Source organism: Peromyscus californicus, unplaced genomic scaffold (genome assembly GCF_007827085.1).
Source record: "Peromyscus californicus insignis strain IS unplaced genomic scaffold, ASM782708v3 Scaffold_12__1_contigs__length_115047231, whole genome shotgun sequence".
Classification (NCBI taxonomy): Eukaryota; Metazoa; Chordata; class Mammalia; order Rodentia; family Cricetidae; genus Peromyscus; species Peromyscus californicus.
In genome coordinates this window covers 72,151,281-72,169,644 of record NW_026294413.1, presented here as the reverse complement: position 1 = coordinate 72,169,644, position 18,364 = coordinate 72,151,281, and the positions used below count along the sequence as shown (strand labels likewise).

The 18,364-nt window shown below is 52.0% G+C and overlaps 2 protein-coding genes across 16 annotated transcripts; one reads left to right on the top strand and one right to left on the bottom strand.

Annotated features, from left to right (window-relative positions):
- Positions 1-893: 893 nt before the first annotated feature.
- On the bottom strand, positions 894-9,857 carry Ndrg2 (NDRG family member 2). Of its 7 annotated transcripts, none has more exons than XM_052733332.1 (16): positions 9,732-9,857; positions 7,271-7,351; positions 6,916-6,957; positions 6,505-6,610; positions 6,164-6,284; positions 5,923-5,985; positions 4,716-4,776; positions 4,391-4,477; positions 4,154-4,210; positions 3,886-3,989; positions 3,225-3,269; positions 2,905-2,956; positions 2,630-2,677; positions 2,376-2,411; positions 2,178-2,229; positions 894-1,955 (listed from the first exon to the last, which is right to left on the bottom strand). In XM_052733332.1, exons 2-16 carry the CDS (start codon positions 7,343-7,345, stop codon positions 1,789-1,791), a joined length of 1,116 nt encoding a protein of 371 aa, XP_052589292.1. In that variant the 5' UTR covers positions 7,346-7,351; positions 9,732-9,857; the 3' UTR covers positions 894-1,788. The 7 variants fall into 7 exon arrangements, with proteins under 7 accessions (XP_052589292.1, XP_052589297.1, XP_052589293.1 ...); XM_052733337.1 differs by lacking the exon at positions 9,732-9,857 and adding an exon at positions 9,276-9,376; XM_052733333.1 differs by lacking the exon at positions 9,732-9,857 and adding an exon at positions 9,127-9,141.
- On the top strand, positions 9,439-18,130 carry Tppp2 (tubulin polymerization promoting protein family member 2). 9 transcript variants are annotated; one of them, XM_052733342.1, is made up of 5 exons: positions 9,484-9,653; positions 10,775-10,970; positions 15,557-15,735; positions 16,160-16,313; positions 17,857-18,130. In XM_052733342.1, exons 2-5 carry the CDS (start codon positions 10,905-10,907, stop codon positions 18,040-18,042), a joined length of 585 nt encoding a protein of 194 aa, XP_052589302.1. In that variant the 5' UTR covers positions 9,484-9,653; positions 10,775-10,904; the 3' UTR covers positions 18,043-18,130. The 9 variants fall into 9 exon arrangements, with proteins under 9 accessions (XP_052589308.1, XP_052589302.1, XP_052589307.1 ...); XM_052733340.1 differs by lacking the exon at positions 9,484-9,653 and adding an exon at positions 10,614-10,661; XM_052733344.1 differs by lacking the exon at positions 9,484-9,653 and adding an exon at positions 11,223-11,369 and having other exon boundaries at positions 10,614-10,928.
- The last annotated feature ends 234 nt before the right edge of the window (positions 18,131-18,364 follow it).

The window sequence follows — 18,364 nt, the reverse complement described above, 5'->3', positions numbered from 1 at the left end:
ACTAGACAGTGCCTAGTTCCAAACCCTCAGGAAGAAAATTCTCCCAACACTAGGTCCCAACCGAAACCTGTGCCCACTGACTGGCCAGACAGGCCAGGGAGTGAGCACCCAAGTGTCCTCCTGTCTCCGCCTCCCAGCACTGGGATTACAGGTGCACAATCAAACCCGGCTTTTTCCCTGTGTACCAGGGATCTGAACACAGGTCTTTATGGTTGCCCAAGGACTTTACCTTCTGAGCCATCTCCCCAGCCCCTCCCCCTTTCGCCTCAAGAGCGCAAGAATCAACCTACAACAGCTACAAGACATCTGAATCTCCACTGGTTGTTACTCATATTTGTTTAACAGGCTCTTGAAGAACTATGCATAGTTTAGCTACCAGATCCCCTGGATTCCACCAGTGAATAAAATCCTCAAAGGAAGTTCCCTTTTACTGTGTCTTTCTTGAGTCTTCCAAATGCCTAGTGCCCTTGGAGGCTAGAAGAGGGTGTTGGAGCCCCTGAAACTAGAATTATGAAACTAGAGTTGTGAGCTGCCATGTGGGTGCTGGGAATTGAACCCAGGTCCTCTGGAGGAGTAGCCAGTGCTCTTAACCATTGAGTCATCTTCCCAGTCCCCTCAGTCGGTTTTCTTAAAGAGCATGACATTGATGACATCCCTGAAGTCCTATTCTTTCTCAACGACCCACAAATAATAAGGACGTCTTCAATAGTCCCCTTTCCCAAACATAAAAATATTAATAGAAAGACCAGTATCGTTTTCTTGGATCCCATGATCACATTGCGTGAAGTGTTTATACTCCACAAGCCATCTCCCAGGTTGTAGCACTTTAAGAGGAGCAAGAAGAGGACAGGAAAGGGGCAGGCTGCAGGCACATTCAGGATTAACAACGGTGCTCAGTTTCCTCTATAGTTTATTGTCACAGCAGAAGTTGTGGGAGACAGGAGGTCACGCTCTACACCTAACAGTATGGTCAGAGCTTGAGGCAGCCCTTCCCACCCTTATGCACCGAGCCCCAAGCAGTCTGACCTCAGCTCTCTCCCCTAGACCCACTCTGACAGCTACCAAAGTTAGTGCAGTCAAATGGCCCAGGCCCCACTCTACTGCCCCAGCTCCAACCCTTCTACCACTGTTCTTTACTCACTGTCCACCAACTCCCATTCTAGCTTTCCTTTTACATGCTGGACATTTCTGTCACATTTTAAGGACCACTGACCCACCAGCAGGCTCCCCCATGCCCCCCCATAGACATTCATGTGGGCCCATTGCCTTCAGAGGTCTGAAGAGTCAAGACAAAGCCACTGTCAGCTTTGGGGAATGGAGCTCCCCATCTCCCACCCTTCCACACACACACACACGCACGCGCGCGCGCGCGCGCACACACACACACACACACACACACACACACACCCCAACTCTCCTACCCTTGCCAATATGGGATGAGGAGAGGGAGTGATGGAGGCCCCATGGCAGCTATAACCACTTATTATTCCTCACCTCCAGACACCTAGGTCAGGGAGAGAAGACACAAGACTTCTCAACACCAAAATGGGAGAGGGGATAATTTAGGGGGCCTGGATCTCTAAGAGATATTAGGACATCTCTCCTAAGAGATAAAGGAAATCACAGGTTAAAGGTCAAGATTAGGGTAGCAATTAAAGATCAAGGTCATCTCCCTGCATGATCTGCCCATTTTCCTTGCTTCCTCTGGCCCAATGCCCTGATACACCTCTCAGGTTAGTGCTGCAGGAGGTGAGGGCTGGGTTCCCACACCGGGGCCATGAGGGTCATTCAACAGGAGACTTCCATGGTGTGCCCCGGGGGTCCAGAAGGGAGAGTCCCAGACTCGCTGCTCTGAGACAGGGTGCGGGAGCGGGACCGACTGCCATCAATGGACGCTGCACTGGTCAGAGACGCCGTCCGGGACCGAGAGAGGCGAGTCATGCAGGATGAGGCCACTGTGGAGACAGATGACAAGGCAGCCATCAGAGATGCATGGGGAAGGGAGCTGGCAACTTCAAGTGGGGGCCTAGGCGAAGATAAAAGTGATAACTGGGCCTAGAGAGTCAGTGAGCTTGACTTGTAAGAAAATGTGAGCCCAAGAGTCAACCTAAAATGGGTCTACCCTCCTCACGACCATCCTCTCCCTTCTTCATAGTAGCCTCTGTCCCAATACTCACTGTAGCCCATGCCTTGCAGGAAGTACTTGAAAGCCTCAGTCAGCTTGCCTGGCTGTGGGCACATGACAAGCAGAGGGGGTCAGAGAGATACCAGTAGACACCAGGAAAGCCCAAGGCCACAGCAGTGGCAAATGGCACAGATCAGGGACACGAATAATTCATCCCATTTCCCCATCCCACGGTTGGCGGGGTACTCACCTGAGTCAGCTGCGGCTGACCTCCAGAATCAGCCATCTGCTCAGGAAAAAGCCACCCAGAAAAGAAGGACACACGGACATATCAGATGACCCATGCAGAGGGCAAGGGGCTCTTTCCCACCAGCGTCCTCATTTAGTCCCTTTTCTTCGGTGACCCATCATGAACTCCCAAGGCTTAGAGGCCGGAATTTAGAGTATGTATGGCCCTGGATAGGGGGCCAGGAAGCAAGCAAGGCTTAGAGCAGGACTACTAACCTTGAGGAACGAGGTCTGTGTGGGGTCCAGTTTTGAGTTACATTCCACCTGGAATAAGTAGGAGGCTGGATGAATGAGCTCGCCCTCCCCACAGCCCTTACCCTCCAAGGGACCCTGTTCTTTTCCCTTTCTCTGTCAGCCCCCCCTCCTACCCGATTACTTCTTAATAGAAATAAAAACTCCTAAAGCTGCTCCTCCTGTCCCAGAGTTTGCCCCTTGGCAAGATCTGCTCCTGACCCCAACGTTCCCTCACTGCCCCGAAAGTCACTACTGACCACGGCATCTTCATGAGGGGCTTGGTCTCCTACCACCAGCATCACAGGGCACCTAGAGGCACACGGGGTCGGGGAGGAGGCAGTGAGCCCTGCCCCTCCTCCCCTACCACTTCCCAGAGGAGCAGCTGGAGAGATGTCCGGCTCCAAGGAGGAACCAGCCACCTTTCTCCAGCCGGCTCAGCAAGAGGGTCCAAAGGGGAAGGCCCAAAGGGAGGCAACTCACTACACAGAAAGGAGTCACAGACAGCTAAGTTCTCTACAAAGGTTAAGGGGTGCTGCTACCCAGGGACAGGGCAAAGCTGTATCTACCAACGTCTTACTTGAGGGTCGTCTCACCACCTCGCTCGAAGTTCAGGTCTCGGCGGCTGGAGAGGGTTCAAAGAGACGTTGTTTTTGGCGGGCCATGCTGTCTATCTAAATAAGCTACCTCCTCCGTAGGAAGCTGTCTCCCTGTTTTTATAGTCAACTATTGGTGATGAAAAGTGAATACCAGGGTCTGGGGTTGCAGCTCGGTGGTACAGTACCTGCGTAACATCTATCCACAAGGCACTGGGTTTGATCCCCCCTTAGCTAAAATGGGGGAGAGGAGACCACAGAAGCTGGCAGGCACATGCCAAAAGCACACCACCAATAATCACTTGTGCCCTAGATCTTTGGTCAGAGGCAGCTCAGGGTGAGGAAGGGCACAAGAATGAGAGATCCGGGGCTGGAGAGATGGCTCAGTGGTTACGAGCACTAGCTGCCTTTCCGGAGGACCCAGGTTCGATTCCCAGCACCCACATAGCAGCTCACATCTATCTGTAACTTAGTTCCAGGGAATCTGACACCCCCACACCAATGCACATAAAATAATATTTTTAAAAAAATGTGAGATCCCCTTCCTCCTGTCTTGAAGCTGCACATGACCCCCCCCCCCACCCTGCACGCTGCACACGACCCTCTCTCCACTTCCATCTCCCCGTGTGCACACAGCCCACTCACTTGTTGTAACTGTTCCAATACAACTCAATGTTCTCCAGGTTAGGTGCATGCGCGATGATATTTCTGTACTTTTGTATCAACTCAGAATTTCCAGAAAGTTCTTCCTGAAGTCCGGAAGAGATGAAGTAGGGTTGGAAAAGGAAGCCAACAATGGCTGAAACTATCTTCACACCCCAGAGCCTATCCCAGCTAAGGAAGCCACCCCCAAAGCATGCAGGTCCCTGCTGGTCACCCACCTCTACTTCTTCCGCCTTCCACAGCCACTTACCTGGCTGAAAAGATGTCCAAGAATCATCTCCGGAATGGAAGAGGTAAGGCCTGTTAACTGCAGGGCAGGAGAAGGAGTTCAGCATCTTGTGGGGAAAGAGACCCCGGCAAAGCAACGCATCTTCATTTCTGTACCCCACTATGCCCTCCCTCGAAGTCCGAGTCTGTTCGGTTACAGTGGCAGTGGCATCCCAGGACAGTCCCCACCCTAGATGTCAGAACGAAGGCCCCTCCAGACCTTGTGGGCTGCCCAATCCATCCAGCCCTTGGCATTGGGATCAATGTTGATGAGAACAAGACCTTCAACTGTGTCCGGGTGGGTCAGCTAAGGGATAACAGGAAGGAGATCAGAAGCAGCCACTCCTTTGTCTCTGCCTCACTGAGCCCCACCTACCCCCACCCCCCACGCCCCACCCCCGACTCCTAAATGACATATACTCTCTACCCTGTTCCCTATTTCCTTCCAAAATGCTGGAATTCCAGGAGTGTGGACCATGCCTACAATATTCTCTCCAACATGGGGGGTACCTCCACTCCCCAGTCTGGCAATTTTTGCTTCTTACAGCATATCGTGACAGGATGTAGGCTCCAGCTCCAACACCAACTCCAATTATTGTAGAGAAACTGTAAAAGGGAAATGTAGGCGTCACAGGCTCTGGCAGCCAAAATCTGTCACAGCCCAATCTCTTCAAACTCCTCATCATCCTTCCTGAGGTCATAGCCACAGAAGAGGACAGCAAAAGCCTTTCCCTTTGGGGAAGTAAAAAAAGAAAGGCCCCACGAATGCCTGGTACTTAGTGTAGATCCCTGAAGTCTAGGCTCAGCTTCCTCTTGAAGAACTAGTGTCTTGAAAAGAAACACATCTCTTCCTACACACACACAGCTTATTCATTCTCAACTCTAGGAAATGAGTTCAAACTTGTTCTCAGTCCTGATTCCACAGAGGAACGGGAGCTATGGATTTTAAAGCAGAATATGAAACAGGTGTGATGTTAGTGAACTGGACGAATGGAGGAGACAGGCAAGGAAGTAAACCAGAGTCACTGAGAACCAGGGTGCCAGGAAAAGCTAAGCCAAGAAAAGATCCCAGGAATCAGGCTGGCAAGATGGCTTAGCAGTCAAGAACACTTGCTACTCCTGCAGAGGACCCAGACTGGACTTCCAGCTCCTACGTGGTAGCTCACAAGAATCTATATCTTAAGTTGTTCCAGGGGCTCGAGTACTCTCTTCTGGCCCCTGTGGGCACCATGCATACATGTGGCAATGCGTACATATAGGTAGGCAAACACTCATACACATAAAAATAAAAATAAATAAATCTGAGAGAGAAAGAGAACACCCAGAAATCAGTATTGTCCTCTGCAGGCCAGAGGGCCCTTGTGAGCCTGATCTCCCGTCTCCCTCTGTCTTACACACCTGGTTCCCGGTGTACAAATGTGACTAAGGAAGACAGGAATGGGGACCAAGACAGGTCTATCTCGTTCCTCGGGGGTGAGACACCTGGACCTCTTCTTGCCTAACTTCCAGATCAGAGAGAGAAGCAGACCCCACCCTTCATCCTCTTTCTCTCACTTAGTAGTGAGACTGCTCTGAGAGTTCCAGTCAACATTCCAAGCCCACTGCCCTTCCTCCTAACGGCCAAGGTGAAAAGCACGGAAGGGGAAGGATATACTGAGACCAAAGTTAGCCCAGGAACCATGGTGACCACATTCTAGGGGCTTCCTTATGCTGAAAAGAACACTGGCTTGAAGGACTCCCGGGGCCTCTCACTTTAAGTACTGAAGGATGCAAGGAATCATGTCTGCAAGCTGGTCCAGAGATGGGTACTGGTACCTAGAAAAGAGAGAAATGTTGAGGTTACCAAGCTGCCCTCATAGACCTCTTCCTTGGAGTAAGCTCCATATCCTCTGCCAGCGTCTTCTCTGCCTCCTCCAGAGTGCACTGTGCACTCCCTTTCACCCCCTCCCCCCACACCCCTGCTTATGAAAAGGCGTAAGGAACTAATTCTTACCCCAAAGGGAACACAGGAGCCCCCTCTTCCATTCCAGGGGCGTCCACATGAACCCGCACAAAGTTCTGGATGATCTCTTGCATATCCCCGAACTGAAACAGTGGCTGGAAGCAAGATTTATCTAAAGAGAATCCACAACCCCCCCGCAACAACAAAATCAGAAGTAAAAAAAAGCATCCTCATGCCAGAGCCCATCCTCTCCCGCTAAAGCGGAGGACAAATTCTCTCTGGTGTGCCATTGGGCTCCCTGGCTGGCCATACTGACGACTGCCCCCAGACACACTGGGTTTCCCCCTCCCCTGCCTCTTCCCAGAAAGAAGGAGAAGAAACAAAGGTCTTACAGTTGAGTCCTACATCATGGTAGGTGAATATCGCTGGGCGTTTGGGTTTAGGGGTGCCATACACGGTAAAGGTGACAGAGCCATAAGGTGTCTCCACAGAGTGAGTCTGTAAGAGAAAAGGCCACCATCAGGGAGAAAATATACTGAAAATTTCCAAAAAGGGGAGGCAGAAGGAAGTGAAGAATCGGTTAAACACAGAATTGATGGATTCTTAGGAGACCACGACAGTGGAACTGGGTTGGAGGATAGAAAATAATGGAAGACTGCAGATTAAGGAACTCAAAGGAGAGAAAAGGGAAGAGAAAGGTGGGGAGTGGGGGTGGGGGAGTGTAAAGAGCCAGACTGGGGCCCTCTCAATACTGGGGGAGAGAAGAGCTCACCCTCCCGCCCTGGCCCTTGCCCCACAGTTACCTGTCCCTGGTCCAGGAGGATTCGGGCAGCTAACTCAGCCTCCTGGAGAGACACACACAGACACACACCACGGAGAATCACAAGTGGAGAGAGACACAACGAGGTGGGCAAAGAGAGACCAACAGAAACCAGACACAGAAGATCGACAGGAACGAGACAGGAGAGGATGGAGGTTAGTGACAAGCCAGGTCTGGGCTCCCGTTTACAATGTCTAGGACAAGAGAGACGGCAGGAGATGGATAAAGGAGGGATGTGCGTTAGCCTGAGAGCCGTGGGCCTGGGGAAGGCGGAGGCTTACGGGGGATTTTTCCAGAGTATGGGACAGAGGCAGAGAAGTCAAAAAGTCACCATTAACCTTGGCAGTTTCAGGCGTTTGTCCTGGCAACAGTGGCTTCTCCTCGGTGATCTGCACCTCCTGCAGCTCTGCCATGGTGGCCTGGCAGGATTAAGAAAACCATAAACCAGCCAGACAGTGGTGGTGCACGCCTTTAATTCTACCACTTTTAGGAAGGAGAGGCAGGCAGAGCTCTGTGAGTTCAAGGCTAGCCTGATCTATAGAATGGGTTTCAGGACAGCCAGGGCTAGAGAAAGAAACCCTGTCTCAAAAAATCAAAAAAAAATTAAAAAAAAAAGAAAGACAACAAAAAGACTGGGAGGCTGCTCAAGCTCACTCTTCCTCTCTATTCTCTCAGACCAGGTCAGTGCAGGGTGCAGAGGGAACCCAGGGCTGAAGACTCCGAGACACAGAGGGCTTTTCTGGCTCCCCTCCCCCACTTCCAGGGTAACTAGGAGGGCTGCAAAAGATGACAGAATCTGGACAGCACATCTCTTCAGACGGCCAGGCCCCACGGCTGCCCCTCCACCTCTAACACTCACACCCCGGGACGATCCTTCCTCTTGAATATCCCACAACACCCTCTCCTATCCTGGAGGGAAACACTAGGGTGGGGAAGCAAAGAGGCTCCAGTTTCTTAAGCTATATTTAGGGGACGCCCCACACTCCCTGTCGTAGCTCAATGACTGGGTACACTGTAAATGCACCAAGGGATAGGGCAGTGAGAGTTCACAATTGACTATGACCTTCAACTATAGCTCCAATGTCAGCATCTCAAGAGGCTAAAAATGACCAAGGCAATGTCCAACTGGAAGTACTCAACAGAGGGACATAGATATCCAATCCAACCAACGTCTCCCTTCCTCCAGCGACTCAAAAAAGTCTCCCTTCCAAAGTACAGGATAAGTGGCGTACATCAACACTGAAAGGTCTACAGGGCAGCAGAGCACCTGTACAGACTTGCAAAGAAAGAAGCCGGCAGCTTGGGGGGGTGGGTGGGGTCAATTTACTGAGCTCCTATTGGTTGGGTGGGGTGAGACTAGAGGTCAGGGTTCTTAGTCCTGACTCTGGGGTCCGAGAAAACATAGGAACAAGGTGAATGACATGGGAGATAGATTGGGTCTTTTAAGGACATACCGACACAGCCAAGACCCAGACTCCCAGGGTCACTAACCCTAATCTCGACTGAGTCCAGAGAACACGTCCTCTCTAAGCTTCAATCAATACAAGCTGGAGGGGCATGCGGGGCAACACGAGCAGGTCCGCGCCGGTGACATGGCGACAGCATGACTGTGTCCGAACCTCTGGGTCCTACCCTACTGCCACGACCATGTGACCTTGTCCGGTCGGTTACTACTCGGTTTTTGACAGCTCTCAGTTGATAAGTAGGTAGCACAGAATGACGTTTTCCTCCACCATTTAAAAACAAACAAGCTTCATGCCTTCATCTGTCTCTCCTCCACCCAGTCTAATTGGAGGTCTAGTGGAGAAAGCGGAGGGGGAACAGGGCGGTCCCGTAACCTCCGGACTTCCCCGACTGCACATGCCAGCGGGGAAAGGATGGGTAGGACTTGTGACTGGCCGCTCCCAGAACCTGAAACCTGCCCCCATGAGTCCCTGACGGCCGGTCCTCCTCCGGACCAACACCCTCGCACGGCCGACACGTAGCGCCCAGGACCCGGGACACCATCGCCAGCGCGTCCCAAACGCGTCCTGCACTTTGCAGCGCCTCCGCCTTTGTGCGCAGCAGCGGAGCGCCTCTCTCGGCCAGCCCCTTCCCCGGAGCCGCAGCCCGCAGCCCGGGGACCAGGACCACAATGCCCACCCTCGGGGCCGGCGCCTTCCCAGCCCAGCGGCGCGCTTGCCCCTCCCCCTACCTGCTGCAGCCGCCGCGGTCGCTGCCACCTTCACTTGCCTTTGACTTAGGTCCGCCCTAAGCTTTGGTTCCCCACGGACCCGCCCCGGGCCCGCCCCTGGGCCATCTCCCTGCAGATCCGCCCCGACCCCCAAACACACGCGAGGGTACCTCGCCCAGGCCGCTCGGGGAGGGGCGAGACGGGGAGGCTAGGGAACACACGGCGGGGATGCTCGTAGGCTCTCCTCCGGCTGCTCCCCACCACCTCGAGCCCCGTGAAGTGGGTCGTGCGTGGGGACCCCACAAGCCTCCGAATGACCTCCACGCCCACCTCAGCGGCGCCCCCTACTGTGACCTGGCTCTGCCAGGCTCACTTTTGGCTCTCTTCCTAGCCCCCCAGATTGAGTGGAGGCGACGGATCGAGCGGGGGAGGCCGACCCAAGGTGCCCACGTCCCACGATTTCAGCTCCGCCCGCCCGGAAGCAGAGAGCTAGGTCAAGGAAGGGGGAGGTGGGCGAGGGCCATCGCTCAGACCCGGTCTCCGGGCAGGTAGGGGCAGTGGTGCCAGCGAGTCTGGGGACAGGGCGTCGAGGGCGCAGGAATTCCGAGCGCATGGGGTGCTGGTACCTCCTCAGCCGAGTCCCGCCGCCTGCTCTCCGGCCGCTCTGTGAGAAGTTGGACAACAAGCAGGGGCGGGCGGGGGGGTGTGGAAATGCTGGGGGCCGCTATAAATAGAGGGTGAACGAAGGAGGGGGAAGATGATGGCCAACGGCGACTCCCGGGTCAAGGCCCCAACGCGGGAGGGGGGAAGGGAGGGGCGAAGGGGAGGGGCCGGGGACCCCCCAAGGGCTCTGACTCCTGTGTAAACAGGCGCGGAGGCGGAGCTAACCCTGCAGGGGTGGAGTAAGGGTTTGGGGAGGACTCGATGTCCTGGGCTGAGACCCAAGAGACCCTGTGGCCCAGGCGCTAACCCCTCCCAGTCCAACCCCGAAAAGGAGGGCGAGATCTGCTCAGAAAGACTGAGTGGTAGTTCCCCGTTGCAGATGTCTCTCTCCTGAGCTACTGTCTCCTGGGCCGACTCTCGTGCCTAGGTGCGTTTACCATCCTATCCTAGACTTCCACAGGATTCACATCTGAGACAATCCTCCCTTGTGCTCTTTAAAGGAAGGCTTGTTGGAGTGGAATAGTTGACGGCTATGGAGACTGAAAGTTGTGTTGGGCAACCAGATTGAATTTCCCCACATGGCCTCGTTCTCGCACCCCTGCTCCCAGGATCAACCCTACCCCATCCCCCTTCAGCCTAGTTCCAGACTTGCCATTTCGGGGGCTGGGCGCCAGGCCAGTTGAAAACAATGTCCAATGGAACAGGAGCTGCCAACTGCAACACCAGCACAGACTGCTCCCCCTAAGACCCCAAAATTGCCCTCCCCCCTGCCTGGGAACTACCCTCACCACCCACAACCCCCCTCCCCAAGGAACATCAATGCCCCTTTCATCCCCACTTGGCAGGTCTGTTGGAAAGAAGGAGAGGCCAAGAGGGAGGAGGAGGAGACCTGGGTAGGCTCAAATCCAGCTTTCAAAAAAAACACCCTAGACCTAAAGAGCTTCCTATATGCCCCAAATGGAGCCTCAAGTTTTCATCTGTTCTTTTCTCCTGCTCCCTTCATAAGTATTGCCCTAGAAACTGGCACAGAAACCCGGCACTAGCTTTCTGCCTAGCCCCAGCGTGCAGGTTTAATGCTCTCCTGGACAAGAGAAAGCTGGAACAGAGATCAGAGCTCCAGATGCGCAAAATAAGAAATGACTGGACAGCCCTGGTGGCAGGTAGAGATCAGGAGAAGCTGGACCGAGCACTTCAGCCTGCAGGTTTCTTTCACGTGTCTAATTTAGACGTACTTGGAGAGGGGGAGGGATAGACTGGAAGGTTCCAGCATCTAAATTCGTCTCTGGGTCAGGATGACTCAGGGGGAACCTGATAAGGGGCAGACACAGGGGCTTGGGGAGGGCAGAAGGTGGGAAATTTCCACTGAGATCTGTCACTCCCTAGACCTAGGGGTCTCTAGGCAGATGGCCCAAAGAAGGCTGGTTCTGTTCTGCCTCATTGTTCTTTACCAGCAGGGTAGGTTCAAGACAGACCTGAGTGCAAGTGTCCCGACACGGACATTATCTGGGCCAAAAGCAGTTTGGAACTACGCTTTCAGCTGAGTGACAATTTCAACCACATGCAATATGGGAACCACTGGAGAGATGAAATTTTAAAAACTGGTATGCTTTGGTCAGTTTTGTGATCCAGTGATTAAGGAAGCATATAAATATAGAAATGGCTGGAGAGGTGGCTCAGTGGTTAAGAGCACTGACTGCTCTTCTAGAGGACCCAGGTTCAATTCCCAGCACCCACATGGCAACTCACAACTATCTGTAGTTCTAATTCCAGGAGATCTGACACCCTCACACAGACATTCAGGCAAAACATCAATGCATATAAAATAAAAATAAATAAATCATTTTAAAAAAAAAAGAAAGAAAAGGCTAGGGAAAATAGTCTGTAAGATCAGTGTACAGAGAACCAGTCTTACAGCAGGCCCCCACTGCTCTCCACTAGGAGAGAAGAGATTTTCATTTCCCCAGGATGATTTTAGTAACCCCTGATATAGAAAGAACAAATTAGAAATTAAGAAATCCTTAAAAGTAATTTTTTGCAGTACTCTGACAATCATATGTGCCTTTGCAAGGCGTATTATTTAGTGTTCACACTTAATCTTGTGTGTACCAAAAGATTTCAGGGCCTCTAGCAGTACTTCTGAAATCCCCAACCCCAGGAGGCTAGAGCCCACAGGGCTAGAGCCATATGTTTCTATAATTCAGAAGAAAGGGTTTTTGTTGCTAGGGTGAACCACCCAGATGAGAAATAGGATATTTGAGTGGGAGAAAAGGGCCATTTGCTCCAGGCAGAGAGCAGAAGAGAAAGTATAGGCAGAAATGCAAGAGCTACCCTGAAGAGCATGAGTGGTAGTATGTGTGATCCCAACGCTGTGTTGTTGTCCTTAACTATACAGACGTGGGAACTGAAGCCCAGAAATATTCATGACTTGCCCATGGCCACCAGCTGATTACACACCTAGGATGTGAATCCCCACCAGATTCATTCCCCTCCAGGGACTATTCTCTTTCCACCAGGTAGCCTCTTGAGTGCATAACTGTTATGCCATTGGGGCCCCAGCTAAGAGCAATGTTAGTGAGAGGTGGATGACACTTGGTGAGATAGACTAGGGCCAAGTTGCCTCCTTGAATGCTAGACAAAAATATTTGGCAGTAAGAACCATAGATTATGCCTTTTGGAGAAGATGTTTTATTTTTATTTAGGTGTCTGAGAGAGTGTATACACGTGAGTGCAATGCCCATGAAAGAGATATCAGGTCTCTCTGGAGCTGGAATCACTGGCAGTTGTTAGCTGCCTGATATGGGTACTGGGAATTTAACCCAGGTCCTCTGCAAGAGCATTATGAGTTCTTAACCACTGACACATTTCTTCACTCCTGACTATCCTTGAGTCATGGCATAGTTGTTCTGTGAGACAGTGTGGTGATATAGTGTGTACCCTAATAAACTTGCTTGGGGGTTGGAGGACAGAGCCAGCTACTAGGTTAGACATAGAGGTCAGGCAGTGGTGGCACACACCCTTAATCCTATCGCTCCAGAGGCAGAGCTCCATCTGGATCTCTGTGAGTTCAAGGCCACACTGGGAACAGAGCCAGGCATGGTGGCATACACCTACCTTTAATCCCAGCACTTGAGATCTCATGTCTTTGCTTGGGAAGGACATACGCCTTTAATCCCAGGAAGTAATATGGCAGGATACAGAAAGTATATAAGGTATGAGGAAACAGGAACTCAGGCTCTTGAAGCTGAGGATTTTGTAGAGGTAAGAACGTGGCTGGCTTGTTCTGTTTCTCTGATCTTTCAGCTTTCACCCCCATATCTGGCTCTGGGTTTTTTATTATAAGACCTTTTAAGATTCGTGTTACAAGACAGGGTATCAGGTAGTCCTCAAACTAGCCACGTGTCTAAGACTGGCCTTGAACTCATCTTCCTGCCTTGGCCTCCAGAGTTCTGTGATTACAGGCATGTGTCACTGTACTCAGGTGTCATAATCTGCTCTTGAGCAGGAATAGTGTATAGAAAATCCTGTGTGGGGAACATTACTCTAATGGGAAAAGGGTAATAGAGCTAGTTTGTGGAGTAGAAATGAGCAAAGTATTGAATTTGGAAAAGTGGTCATTTGGAAGCCTCAGATAAGAGGCCCAGATAATCCTCAAGATGTGAAATAAAAAGACTTGGATCTGGCCGGGCAGTGGTGGCGCATGCCTTTAATCCCAGCACTCGGGAGGCAGAGCCAGGCGGATCTCTGTGAGTTCGAGGCCAGCCTGGGCTACCAAGTGAGTTCCAGGAAAAGGCGCAAAGCTACACAGAGAAACCCTGTCTCGAAAAACCAAAAAAAAAAAAAAAACTTGGATCTGTCTGGAGAGATGGCTCAGTGGTTAAGAGCATTGGAAGCTCTTCCAGAGGTCCTGAGTTCAGTTCCCAGCACCCACATGGCAGCTCTTGACTGTCTGTAAACTTAGTTCTAGGGTATCTGATGCCTTTCTGATATCTTCTTCTGGCCTCCCTGGGCACGACCCACGCTTGATGCATACATACATACATGCAGGCACGTAAAATGACTTTTTTTTTTTTTTTTGGTTTTTCGAGACAGGGTTTCTCTGTGTAGCTTTGCGCCTTTCCTGGAACTCACTTGATAGTCCAGGCTGGCCTCGAACTCGCAGAGATCCGCCTGGCTCTGCCTCCCGAGTGCTGGGATTAAAGGCGTGCGCCACCACCGCCTGGCTCTTTTTTTTTTTTTTTTTTTTTAAGATTTATTTATTTATTATGTATACAGTGTTCTGCCTACATGCATGCTTGCAGGCCAGAAGAGGGCACCAGGTCTCATTACAGATGGTTGTGAGCCACCATGTGGTTGCTGGGAATTGAACTCAGGACCTCTGGAAGAACAACCAGTGATCTTAACCGCTGAGCCATCTCTCCAGCCCACGTAAAATGATTTTGAAAAAGACTTGAATAAGGATGCAAGAAGAGGAATGGAAAGGAATATTTTTTTATTTATTTGTTTGTTTATTTTATAGACCAGGATGGCCTCAAACTCAGAGATTAACCTGCCTCTACTTCCCAAGTGCTGGGATTAAAGGCGTGCGCTGCCAACTCACCCCACCCTACCCCCACCCCCCCACCCCCGCTGACAATAATGAAGTTATAAGATTACAAACCGTTTAAAGGAATTAGGTCCTGATTATCTAAGACAAGAAAGCAACCAATCTGCAGTGGGATCCCTGAAGCTCATCTCTTACAGGGCTTTTGTCCAGAAAAGAACTATTAAGGGACATTTGGGAGTGCTCAGAAACTTATCTGGGGGATTTTGAGAGTTTGAGACTTACTCTCTGGTACATTTCACACTACTTTTATATAGACCTGTTATACTCCAGGTCCTCTGCTTTTTTCCCTGCTGCGGTTGTTTTTCCACAGCCAGAGGGATTGTGCATGCTGGTCAGTACACCTGGGAGGTCAGGCAGGAGGGCAGTGTTCAACTCAATCCCAGATGCTTCAGTGGTTGGATCTCCCCATAGTGTACATGCTAAAATCCTCCCTCCCAACATGATGGTATTAAGAAGTGGGACTTGAGGTGCTCATGATGAGGTTTCAGGAACTAGATTAGTGCCTTTATAGGCCAAGGGGATTCTACCACGTGAGGGCATAGTGAGGCCAGAGCCCATAAGATTAGTAAACTGGGCGGAAGTGATCAGGGGAGTTCGATCATCTGAAAATGCCAACAGGCTGGCAGCTTGCTCAGTTCAAAGGTCCTGTCTTGCCAGCCATGACTCCACAGCCATGACACAGCTTGAAGCTTTTGCTCATTTCAATGCCGTGGCTGGACATTGATGTGTCAACCTCTGCTTCTGATGCCAGGAGGGAAGACAGCAGAGGCAGAAGTGATGTCACGTTACACTGTGACATCATAGTGTTTCTTTTCTGCTGTCTTCACTCACTTTTTTTGTCTCCCTGTTACCACACCTTCTCCCCAGTCATCTGGCTCCCACATAGCTGCACACACTTGTATCCAAAAAATCGCAGACACCACCTGGGCCCCCAGGTATGCGAAAGTGGGAGGCAGGGAGGGAGGATTACTGATGCACGGGAGTTTAAGCTTGCCGGTAGGCTCCACAGTGGTGGCTGGGGAGGGAAGGCTCGTGCCGGAGCTGCATCAGTGCGCTGATGGAAAGCTGAGGGTGACAGTGGAGAGCAGCGGGGAGAGGACAGTTGTTCCTGGGGCTGCTGCAGTGTACCACCCCTCACCCCCAGTCCCCTCCTCTACTCTCTGTCCTCCCCACCCCCACGTGCAGTTGGCCATGGCCTCAGAAGCAGAGAAAACGTTCCACCGGTTTGCCGTCTTTGGGGACACATCCAGCAGTGGCACCGAAATTACCAACAAGAACTTCTCCAAACTCTGTAAAGACTGCGGCATCATGGATGGCAAGGCGGTGACCTCCACAGATGTGGACATTGTGTTCAGCAAAGTGAAGTAAGGGGCCAAAGCTGGGGGGTGAGGTGAAAAGGTAGTTGGTCACAGCCCAGTTCTTTTTGTTGTTGTTTGGGGTTTGTTGTTGTTGTTGGTTTTCAAGACAGGGTTTCTCTGTGTAGCTTTAGAGCCTGTCCTGGAACTTGCTCTGTAGACCAGGCTGGCCTTGAACTCAGAGTTCCACCTGCCTCTGTCTCCCCAGTGCTGGAATTAAAGGCATGTGCCACCACCGCCCAGCCAGATGGCACAGTTCTTATGATGGAAGATTCATAAGGAGCATCTGGCAGGTGCCAGGCACTGTCCTGATCCCTATTCTTAAGATTCATTGGCAGGATTAAAGAGGCCATGCCTGACTGAGAAAAAGGTGGATGTTGGGAGGCAGTGACTTCACACTCCACGGTTACTGGATTTCTGTCTGACTGGCCAGGGCCAAGAATGCCAGAACCATCAACTTTCAACAGTTTCAAGAGGCGATGAAGGAGCTGGGCCAAAAGCGCTTCAAGGGGAAGAGCCTAGATGAGGCTTTGGAGAATGTTTATAAACTCATGGAAGGCAAGGACCCTGCCACCACTGGTGTTACTGTGAGTAACGAACTTCGTTTTTGTCTGATCTTTTCCTTCCTGTCTCTTTTTCCCTCCCTCCCTCCCTCCCTCCCTCCCTCCCTCCCTCCCTTCTTGTCTGTCTATCTTTCTGTCTAGCAGGACCTTACTCTATTAGTTTAGACTAGCCTGGAACTGGCTGTGTGACCCAGGCTAGTTTTGGATTGAAGATCTTCGTACTTCAGCCTTCCAAGCGCTAGGATTTCAGGTGTGTGCTGCCACACCTGCCTGAAGGATAGCATTCCTCATCTCCAGCCCGGAGCCCCACTTCCCTAGCCTCTACTGCTCCAGTCCCTGCTCCGATTCAGGGCCCCAAGTCCTGTCAGCAGTCTAACTCAGGGGACAGACTGAAAAGCCTGTACTGGGAGACTTTAGCACCCTTGCAGTCATTCTGGAGGTGAGAGGACTAGGGCATGGAAAGACAGACTTGCTCCAGGTGCAACTGGCTACACTCTTAGCCACAGCATAGCTGTTTCACTAGTGGGATTTAGACTCGCTTTCAAGTCTCATGCCTGGTCTAGACGCCTCAGTCTTCCGTGGCTTTGGAGGCGCATTAGCACTGGAGGAACTTGGTGCCTGCTCCCCCGACTCCTCCTCCTCCTCCATACATTAACGGTTTAATCTCGGACGTCCTGCCTCTCCCCCCCACTTCTTCCTAAATTGTTTCCTCTGTACAAATAGTGCTCTGGACTCTGCACATTGGAGGCAGGGCTTGGGACTGAAGCCCTCTGGCAGTAGCTTGATCAGAATAACTCCTCTGGATACGGAGAAATCCACTGTCCTTTCCCACAGCAGAACCCTCCTATTTCAGGAGTCGATGGCTCTGTCAGAGTTCCTGCCCACAGCTGTGTCTGGGCCTCAGGAAGCAGCGCCATGCCAGAGGCAGCGCAAGCGATCCCAGCACGTGCCTTAGGGCTCTAAGACCCCCAGCACGTGCCTTAGGGCTCTAAGACCCCCAGCACGTGCCTTAGGGCTCTAAGACCCCCCAGCACGTGCCTTAGGGCTCTAAGACCCCCAGCACGTGCCTTAGGGCTCTAAGACCCCCCCAGCACGTGCCTTAGGGCTCTAAGACCCCCAGCACGTGCCTTAGGGCTCTAAGACCCCCAGCACGTGCCTTAGGGCTCTAAGACCCCCCAGCACGTGCCTTAGGGCTCTAAGACCCCCAGCACGTGCCTTAGGGCTCTAAGACCCCCAGCACGTGCCTTAGGGCTCTAAGACCCCCAGCACGTGCCTTAGGGCTCTAAGACCCCCAGCACGTGCCTTAGGGCTCTAAGACCCCCAGCACGTGCCTTAGGGCTCTAAGACCCCCCAGCACGTGCCTTAGGGCTCTAAGACCCCCAGCACTGCCTTAGGGCTCTAAGACCCCCAGCACGTGCCTTAGGGCTCTAAGACCCCCAGCACGTGCCTTAGGGCTCTAAGACTCCCCAGCACGTGCCTTAGGGCTCTAAGACCGAATGTGGGGAAGGGCTGTGATAGTGCAGGCAAAGGAGGAAGGCTCAGCCCCCACCCCATCCCCGGCTTGCAGAAAGCAACCACCGTGGGTGGCGTCGACCGGTTGACAGACACCAGTAAGTACACTGGAACCCACAAGGAGCGCTTTGATGAGAGCGGCAAAGGGAAGGGCATCGAAGGTCGGGAAGAGACCGCGGACAACTCGGGCTATGTGAGCGGCTACAAGGGGGCCGGCACCTATGACCAAAAGAACAAGTAGAGAGGAGCCGTCTTCACCTGCTGGTTCCCTGGCCCTGTGTTTTTAACACCGGGAAACCTAGGAGATAATAAACTTCGTGTGTGCAGCATCTAGTGAGTTCTGTCTCATGAATGTGAGGACCAGATTGGTCCATAGACAGAGAAAGGGAGAAGAGAAAGCCCAAGGAGCCAGGGTTTTCAGCCATGGACCCTTTCCCTGCTAAGCCTCATGCATACTAACCATAACGTAGTCGTCTCCCTGGCAACTGCTCCTGAGAAACAGGACTGGGTAATGCATTTGGAGGTAAGAGTTAAATCAGATGCAGAAGAAAAAACATTTCCTT

Bases quoted from the DNA above. Each gene is read 5' to 3' on its own strand.
- Tppp2 (XM_052733339.1), top strand. From the start codon at position 15,076: ATGCCGTGGCTGGACATTGATGTGTCAACCTCTGCTTCTGATGCCAGG. The intron at 15,307-15,556 runs GTATGCGAAAGT...CCCCACGTGCAG, and splicing joins GACACCACCTGGGCCCCCAG to TTGGCCATGGCCTCAGAAGC. The intron at 16,314-17,856 runs GTGAGTAACGAA...CCCGGCTTGCAG, and splicing joins CTGCCACCACTGGTGTTACT to AAAGCAACCACCGTGGGTGG.
- Ndrg2 (XM_052733332.1), bottom strand. From the start codon at position 7,345: ATGGCAGAGCTGCAGGAGGTGCAGATCACCGAGGAGAAGCCACTGTTG. The intron at 3,990-4,153 runs GTAAGTGGCTGT...TCCGGACTTCAG, and splicing joins TTGGACATCTTTTCAGCCAG to GAAGAACTTTCTGGAAATTC. The intron at 1,956-2,177 runs GTGAGTATTGGG...CTGTCTCCACAG, and splicing joins CCTGCAAGGCATGGGCTACA to TGGCCTCATCCTGCATGACT.